This window comes from Cyanistes caeruleus, unplaced genomic scaffold, assembly GCF_971803275.1.
Source record: "Cyanistes caeruleus unplaced genomic scaffold, bCyaCae1.hap1.1 HAP1_SCAFFOLD_78, whole genome shotgun sequence".
NCBI lineage: Eukaryota > Metazoa > Chordata > Aves > Passeriformes > Paridae > Cyanistes > Cyanistes caeruleus.
The window spans coordinates 1,724,206-1,732,970 of NW_028255889.1; the positions used below are offsets into that span (position 1 = coordinate 1,724,206).

The following is an 8,765-nucleotide window of genomic DNA, read 5'->3' on the forward strand; positions in this document are numbered from 1 at the left end:
TGCTTCCCTTCACCGCCAAACGCGCCTTCCGAGCCACTTTCGGGACTACAGCTCCCATCATGCTCCGCGGCGCCCATAGAGTGCTATTCCTGCCATGACTCCATTTCCCGTCATGCCCCGCGCCTCACCGGAATCCACTGGAGCTGAGCCTATAACTCCCGTGATGCTCCGCGGCACCATGAAACTGTATTATACCGGCGCCTACAGTTCCCATCATCCCCCGTGACCCATAGATTCCTCGTTACAGCCCCCCAAGTGCCGCCCAAGGGCCCAAAGGGCCCCCAGATTCCCCTCCCTGACTTCCAAGCGCTCCCCTGGACCCCCAAGTGCTCCTCCGGGCCCCGAATTGTCCCACGGAATCCCTAAGTGCCCCTCCATGTGCCCACCCGGCTCCCCAAGTGTCCTCCAGACCCCCAGGTTGTCTCTAAATTCCTTCTCCAGACACAAAACTGCCCCAAATGTTCCCCAGAAAAGTCTCCATAGACCCCAAAGTGGCTCCTTTTGCCCTGTGGGAGAAAATCATTAAAAAATATGATCAAAGGACTAAAAATAGGTGTAATTAGCATAAGGAGGGAGAAATAGTGATCAATTAATTAATGAAGGGAATTGTGGTACTTTGAACCAAGGACCAATAATGTTTTTTGTTCCTGAAAGTGTATCAATTCTTTCATATAAATATAAAAATTAGGTTCTAAAAACACAAAATAATATTATTATAAAAAATAAAATTTTATTTTTATTAATTAATTAGATTTTATTCATAAAGAAAAAAATATAAAGAGAAATGTTATCAATGTTTTGGGATGTCAGTCCCAGGTGGGCCATGTCAGACATGCTGAGGCTCGGGGTGAGGAGCAGGTTGTCCAAACAGGGGCAGCCTGCAAGGGATTCATTCTTCTCTGTGACCAGACTGCCTAAGGAGACATTCAGCATCAGGATGGTAAAGAGTAAATCCTGACCTCCTGATCAGTACACAAAGATGATTACAGTTTGAACAGTAGAATGTTGTCACCGTAAGGTGCCTTCTTTGTTAATATAGCTCATATTGTGTCATGGTTGTTAAATACCAATGTTGTTGTACAACATTGAACAACAACATTGGTATTGTACAACTTTGTACAACATTGTACAACTTCTTTGTTAAAATATTGTTATAAATGAAATTAGAATTTTGACAACTAGGTCCCTTGGCTTAATGGCAGTTTAATTAAAAATGAATACAATTTACTAAACTGAATAGTAGTGTGGTATAAATGAATACAGTTTAGTAAAATAATACAGTTTAATAAAAAATTAAAATTTATATATATAATCTACTAGTAATTAAGTATGATTAAAGCATAAGCAAAACCCACCAGGGTACGGAGGCTTCCCACCCTGCCTCACCTTCAAAACAAAGCACTTCAAGCTAAACTCATATACTGTATGCTTATACATATTCATTAATGTTTCCTGTAAGTTTCCTCCTATTTCTGATTTTTCTGACTTTACATCATTTTTCTTCATGGCACATGCCTCACTTGTTGTTAGGAGGTCTTCAGTCTTCTTTTGGTGGTCTTTTGGCGAAGGCTTCTCCTCTTCCTCATTGTCCTTTGGAAAACCTTACAGGTTTGTATGTGCGTACTAAGCCTTGTGTTATATTAATCTACTAATTACCCTTATATTTACTAATCCTTACGCCCAATGCCTAAATTTGGTCTAATTTTGGTCCATCTCAAGGCCATTTTGGTCTTGAGACACCATTTATCTTCTAAACTACATCCTGTACCTTAATTTTGACATGTAACATCTGCAAAGGGGTACATCTGCTTTGTAACACCGATTCTTGATTGTTTCTAATAATAACTTTAATAACAGTTACAATTTAGTTAGCACAAACCAATTCCATTTATTACAACTGCAAATACCCCTTATGCACCTTTTTATGGGTTTCCATGCTAACGGCCTTGCTTTCTTCCTTGCTATGGATAAACTTGTATTTTCTCTATTCCTTCTTTTGCTCCCTCAATTGTTTGGCCTGCAGATCAGCTGCTAAGCCCATCCACATTAAGCTCTTAGTCTTCAGAGGGAAACTTTGAGCACAGTGAGAATCTCCCAGTGTGCAAGAGGGTCCCTGTGTGCCAGCTGCAGCTGGGGCCTCAGCCATCTCCTCTCTCAACAGGTTCCCCTCTGCAGCTTCACAGGAAAGGCCAACACCTCCCTCAGGGACACCTGCACCACACATTTCACATCTCCATGCCCATACGTGATGTCCCTGTCACAGCTGCATTATCAGCTTGCTGCTGTGCAGATGCTGCCACCACCCACAGCAAGGCCCTGTGTCCCTGAAGGGACCCGCCCTGCTCTGTGGCCTGGACTGTAGGTGGGTCCCTCCTGCCAGGGCAGGGCCTGACACAGCTCTTCTGTTCCAATAAAGAGATGGAGCTGTCACCCCAGTGTCTGGCTGGTACCACCAGCAAAGCCCACACAGCACCAGCCCTGGCTGAGCTCCATGTCCAGAAGCAGGCAGGGCTGACCACGGTGTGGGCAGGCAGGAGCCAGGCAGGGGCTGCTGTGACCAGCGGCAGGGCACTGAGGGGCTGGGGGAGTCTGTGTTGAGTGTCCCTGGGCTGAGGGCACATTTCCTTCAGTGGCATCACCTGGGCCTGGACCTCCTCCAGTGCCATGCCCAGGAAAAGAGGCAACCATCAAGAGCATCTCATGGGACAGAACATGACCAGCAATGTCAGCAGGCAAAACCAAGGTTTTGTTTAGCAATGACCCTTTGATGAAGTCAAAGATTTACAATCAGTCCAGTACAGATTGGAGTACAGATGGGAGTACACTTGCAGGAGGTACAGCCAAGGCCATGAGGTCACAGCAGTCTCTGGGGTGACAGCAGGCTGAGGTGACAGCAGGCTCTGAGGTCACAGAGGTCCCAGAGCCCCGTGGTTGCACAGCACCACAAGGACCGAGCAGTCAGTCCTTGACCACGACTGTTGTGGCAGCAGTGGTGCTGACATTGGGACAGTGGTGCTGACATTGGGACAGCAGAGTCAGGACAGTGGTGGCAGCAAGAGCTGCAGGACTGGCAGTGGGCAAGGCACCATGGCCTTTGCTCTGCGCCTCTTCCTCCTGCTCCTCCTGGCAGTGGCCCTGCCTGACAGGGCTGCCCAGGCTGCTCCGTGGCGAGCACAGGGAGCAGGTGAGCCCACGGCCTGGCTTCCCTTTCCTGGGACAGCACTTCCTTCTCCCTGGGAAGCATTGGGGATGGTTTTCCCCAGGGCTTGAGGGTGGGTTTCCTCTGTGGGAGGGACAGAGTCCCCAGGGACCCTGGGCTGGTCCTGCTACCCCTCCAGGGATTTTGCACAGGGCCTGTAATGAGGGTGGAGAGTGTCCAGGGCCAGCCCAGAGCTCCCCAAGCTTTTCTGCAGCTTTGGCCATGTCCACTGATATCTGGCTCCCATGGCCTTACCTGACCCCCTTGCAGTGCCCAGTTCCCTAAGGCAGAAGGGGATCCCAGCTCACCATGGAATGGTTCTGATCTGTGCTCCCTTCTAGATTGGGATCGTGACATGGAGCATCTGGAAGCCCTGGGACATGACGGTTTGAGACCCATGGAGAATGCTGGAGGCAAGTTCTCAATGTCCATTTCCGCACAGTATAATCAGTGTCAATATGGCAAGAGCTCACTCACGTGCCACTTCACCTAAGAGTCTGAAGGTTGATGGATTCTGGAAAAATCGCTCTGCTCCCTTCTGGAGCCCTGAGTGATCCCACAGCATTGCTGTCAGTGGGAGGAAGGAGCTTTTAGCTGTCAATCTCTTACCATGTGCAATGCCCGTGTCTCCTTCCGTGTGCTCTGTGCAGCCATGGAGAAGAGCAGAGAGGAAGGGGCCAGGCCCAGGGCTGTGCCCCGGGGCTGTGCCTTGGGTGGCTCCTTTGCCAGCCCCAGGGAGCCTGAGGATCTCCTACAGAGCCACAGGAGCTCTTCTGTCCTGCCTTTCTTTGCAGCCAAGCCTCTTAGTGAAGGTGATCTGGCTTCTCAACCCACATCCAGGACTGAGGCTCTGGGAGATGGTGAGGGTAGGTCAAGGCCTTTCCCCCTGGGAGAGCTGCCAGCTCAGAGCCCAAAGCTCAGCCAGGGCAGCATCGCTGCAGGTGCCAGGACAGAGCTGTGCACGTGTGTTACCCTCGCCCTGCGTGATCCCCTCAGCACTCCTGTGGCTCAGTGCTGCCTGTGCAGATCAGCAGACACGACAGAAGCTTCTGTGGCTGTTGAGTTACAGGTGTGTCTGCAGGGAGGACTTTCCAGGCTCCTGGGCTGGATGCTGCACACAAGCCCAGCTCCCGTCGCAGGGGTGAGTATTGTGTCCTTGCTGATCCCACAAGCTGAACCCTGATTTTGTAGGATCCATTCCTGGGAAATGGATATATATTTTTTTAATTAGGTCCTCCAAGAGGAAAGAACAAAGCTGCAGGACACTGGAAACCCCATGAGCCATCCAATACCATGCAGCAAATGCTGAAGGAAATGCTGCAGGGAGGACAAGGTGGGTTCATGTCCCTCAGCCTTCTCCTGACACTCAGCAGCTGGGGGCTTTCTCTGCACATCTGGTCACACCGTGCCCAGCAAAGCAGGAAGCAGATACATGGCAGCCTTGCTGCCCCACTGCTGCTTTCATGCCCTGCAGGGCTGTTTCCCAGCCTGGCCTGGCTGCAGCTTCTCCCCAGCCTCTGCAGGAAGGCAATTGGCATCAGCTGACAGGGAGCCCAAACTGCAGCATGGGCCATGCACACCCTGAGATCCCCTGCAATTTCCTGGTCTTGGGCTAGATCAGGTTCAGGGGCTGTTTGGAGGAGGAAGGGCTCTGGCCAATCCCATAAGTTTATATGATTTCCTAATCCTTATCCATGACCTCGACTAGTATCGCATCATGATGACACCACTTCCCTGAAAAGGGAATGGTTCCATCTGATCCAGCTGTGGCTCTTCCTTCCTCCAGAGATGAACCCAAAGGCTGTGCTGAAGGCGGCGTTTCCCGGAGGAAGCAGTGGCTCCTGGGCAGCCTCTGCTGCAGGAAGGGAGGCCATGCCAGGCACAGCCCCAGGAGGTAATTGCTGTGTCCCTGGGCCTGAACCCTGCTGAGGCTTGAGCTGTAAATCTCTGCTGCTTGGCAGTACCTGCCTTTCAGGGATCTTGCACAGAGCATGGAAAAGGTGTTGAGAGTGACCAGGGCCAGCCTAGAGCTGCCCAGGCCCCTCTGCAGCTTTGGCCATGTCCATTGACATCTGGATCCCATGGCCTTCCACGACCCCCTTGCAGTGCCCAGTTCCCTAAGGCAGATGGGGGTCCCAGCACACCATGGAATGATTCTGATCTGTGCTCCCTTCTAGATTGGGATCGTGACATGGAGCATCTGAAAGCCCTGGCACATAATGGTTTGAGACCCATGGAGAATGCTGGAGGCAAGTTCTCAATGTCCATTTCTGCACAGAATTATCAGTGTGAGTGTGGCAAGAGCTCACTCTCATGCCATTTCCCTTAAGAGTCTGAAGGCTGATGGATTCTGGAAACTTTGCTCTGCTCCCTTCTGGAGCCCTGAGTGATCCCACAGCATTGCTGTCAGTGGGAGGAAGGAGCATTTAGCTGTCAATCTCTTCCCATGTGCAATGCCAATGTCATCTTCTGTGTGCTCTGTGCAGCTACAAGGAAGAGCAGAGAGGAAGGGGCTGGGCCCAGGGCTGTGCCCCAGGGCTGTGCCTCGTGTGGCTCCTTTGCCAGCCCCAGGGAGCCTGAGCTGCTCTTGTTGCTGCTGCCAAGCCCTGGCCCTGCCTGGGGCGCAGTTCAGAGCTGCTGGCAGCTCCAGGGAGTCCTTTCTCCCCTGACTGCCATGCAAGGGACTCCTTCCATCCCACTGTGGGGACACTGCAGGCACGTGGTCCTCCTGCTCCTGCTCCTGAGTGGAAGGCAGAGAGGAGGGAGTGCCTTGGAGGGCACCAGTCACCCAGGTGCACTCACTGCCACTCTGGACTGAAGGAGAAATGGAACTACTTTCCATTAAGGTCCTCCAAGATGGAAGAACAAAGAGATAGAAGACAAGAAATCCCTGGAGGCATCCCAACTTCTGGACAGGATGCTGAGTGATCTGGAGAGACACCGTGGTGGGTCCATGTCCCTCAGCCTCCTCCTGACACTCAGCAGCCAGGGGCACATCTGGACACGCCATGCCCGGCACAGCACGAAGGGATCCATGGCAGCCTTGCTGCCCCACTGCTGCTTTCATGGCCTGCAGGGCTGTTTCCCAGCCTGGCCTGGCTGCAGCTTCTCCCCAGCCTCTGCAGGAAGGCATTTGGCATCAGCTGACAGGGAGCCCAAACTGCAGCATGGGCCATGCACACCCTGAGATCCCCTGCAATTTCTGTCTTGGGCTAGATCAGGTGTAGGGGATGTTTGGAGGAGGGAGGGCCCTGGCCCAGCTCCAATAACCTGGATATTTTCCTGACCCTTATCCATGACTTTGACAACTATTGCCTCCTGAAGATACCACCTCCCCTAATGGTGAACAGTTCTGTCTTATCCAGCTGTCCCTTTTCCTTTCTCAAGTGCTGGAGCAGATGTTTGTGCAGATGATGGCATATGCTAGAGGAAGGAATGGCCCTGTGCGAGCTCCTGATGTAGGAAAGGAGGAGATGCCAGGCCCAGGCACAGGAGGTAATTGCTGTGCTGGGCTCTCCCTCGGCAGGGCTGTGTGCCAGCAGCTCTTCCCTCAGGGCCTGCATGGCCCGGCAGCAGCCAAAGCTGGAGGTGCCGTGGCTTCCAGGCCTCTGGAGCTCGTTCCCAGCCCCTGGGAATCGGGACTTGTGCACCAACATCTCTCCCCCAGCAGCTGCTCCTGGAGCTGGCCCTAAGCATCCAGAGGCCCAAGACACAGGAGCAGCCCAGAGTGGGAGCCCTGCCATGAGCCCAGGGCCACAGCCAGCCCTGGCTCCCAACTGGGCAGGGGATGCACTGGCCCCTTACAGGGCCTGGCTCTGTCCCCTGGGGCTGGGGGAGCTGTCACAGAGCAGGGAGGGTCAGGGGTGGCAGTGGCTGCTAAGGGATGGGTTTGGCCCGTGTCCCTGGAAGGAGCCACTGCCCAAGCAGCTGTGCTGTCCCAGGCTCTGCTCTCGGCCTTCTGGGCTTTGTTGGGTGGCACAGCCTGTGCCAAGGGGTGGCAAGGTGCCTGCAGGCCCCAGCTCTGGGGGAAACAGAGAATGTCCTGGCCATATCCAGTGTGCTGCCAGCTCAGCAATGGAGCACAGCACAGGCTCACACTGCCCATTGCTCCCACAGATGCGCTTGGCAAGTCCAATATAAATGCTGAGAATCCACCGAGCACCCCAAGAGTGTTCTGCCCGCAGGATGTGCGCAAGTCCTGCATGATAGGCACAGCAGTGACACTGTTCACAGTGCCACTTTCCATGGTCCTGTGCTATGTTGGATTCCGGTGGTGGAAGGACAAGAAATGGTAAGTTGTTGTTCATCTCCACCCTCCAGCTTCTTGAAAGGATGCTCATAGTCAGGAAACATTCCCAGTGAGGCTGCTGTGCACTTGTGGGTAGTCAGTGGTTGCCCAAATAACTCTGCTGAGAGTTCTGCTGCTGCCCAGGCCTTTCATTGGCCTCTTAATTGCTGGGCCTTGTCCTGGGGAGCCCGCTGGGGCTGCAGCCAGTGCTGGCTCCCACTGAGGCTGCCTGGCCAAGAGCAGCCCCAAAAGCAGCGGGCAGAGGCAAAGCAAGGTGAGCAGGAGAAAGAGCAGGGACGAGATTGCCCTTGAAAGGCAGAGGCGCTCTGGGGCCCGCTCCCGGCCAGGGACCCTGCCCAGAGCCATTCCCTGCTCGCCGGGGCCTTGAGGGGCAGCTGTCCAGCTGGGCCAAGCTGTGCCAGCAGCTCCAGCCGTGCTGGGGAGCCTTGGCCGCTCTGGGCCCTGCTGTGCAGGAGGGTCCCTGAGTGCCCATGGCAGCTGGGGGCCTCAGCCACCTCCTCTCTCCACAGTCACCCTGCTGCAGCTCCAGCATACCAGCCAAGGAGGTGTGACTCTCCCTTGCCCCCAGGGAGCCCAGAGACTGCCTCATTTGACAGCTCTCAGATGTGGCCTCAGAAGCAGGAGTCGACCTGGAAAGCAGAGCACCAGCACTCCGTGCCTCCCCCACGGCCCCCCAGCCCGGCTGTTAAGAGGAAGCCCCCTGAGATCCCCCCACCTCCTCCCCTCCCGAGCCAGCCACCCTGGTCCAGCTAGGACTGCAAGTGGGACAGCCATGACAGGGCTCGGCCCTCCAGCAGCTTGGGGCATCTGCTCTTGGCTTCAAATAACACATTACCTGTGGGTAACAGCCAGAGGCACTTGTCCTACTCTTCTACCTTCAACAGGAAAGGCTGAAGATTCTTCCCATGCCCTGTCTTATCCCTTTTGATTTTCATACAGCTGGGTGCTGGCTGAACCTTTTCAAAGAACTTTATTTACACTTCATGTTTTAACCCACCTATCAAGGAAAAAGAAAATAAATAAAAGATTTCTTCAGTTTAGACTTCATTTTTAATGTGGTTGGGCCACTCAAATTTTGAGCAATTAATTTTCCATGGTGCCTCTTCCCTTTTCCTTCTTATTTACAAGAAGTTCATCTGGACATGAAAATCAACAGAATTACTGAGATTCACCTCAAAGCCCAGAGGAGAATCTCACACAAAATATTCTCCCTGTATACTGCACAACAAGAAATATTCAGAGGAAAATACCATGTCA

General features: G+C 53.1%; 1 protein-coding gene across 1 annotated transcript; it reads left to right on the plus strand.

Annotated features, from left to right (window-relative positions):
* Window positions 1-2,916: 2,916 nt before the first annotated feature.
* On the plus strand, window positions 2,917-8,555 carry LOC147646835 (uncharacterized). Its single transcript, XM_086872885.1, has 11 exons — window positions 2,917-3,184; window positions 3,541-3,612; window positions 3,994-4,065; window positions 4,269-4,340; window positions 4,431-4,532; window positions 4,986-5,093; window positions 5,377-5,448; window positions 6,046-6,144; window positions 6,587-6,694; window positions 7,316-7,490; window positions 8,018-8,555. Exons 1-11 carry the CDS (start codon window positions 3,088-3,090, stop codon window positions 8,259-8,261), a joined length of 1,221 nt encoding a protein of 406 aa, XP_086729011.1. The 5' UTR covers window positions 2,917-3,087; the 3' UTR covers window positions 8,262-8,555.
* The last annotated feature ends 210 nt before the right edge of the window (window positions 8,556-8,765 follow it).

Bases quoted from the DNA above. Each gene is read 5' to 3' on its own strand.
- LOC147646835 (XM_086872885.1), top strand. From the start codon at position 3,088: ATGGCCTTTGCTCTGCGCCTCTTCCTCCTGCTCCTCCTGGCAGTGGCC. The intron at 5,449-6,045 runs GCAAGTTCTCAA...CTTTCCATTAAG, and splicing joins ACCCATGGAGAATGCTGGAG to GTCCTCCAAGATGGAAGAAC. The intron at 6,145-6,586 runs GTGGGTCCATGT...TCCTTTCTCAAG, and splicing joins TGATCTGGAGAGACACCGTG to TGCTGGAGCAGATGTTTGTG.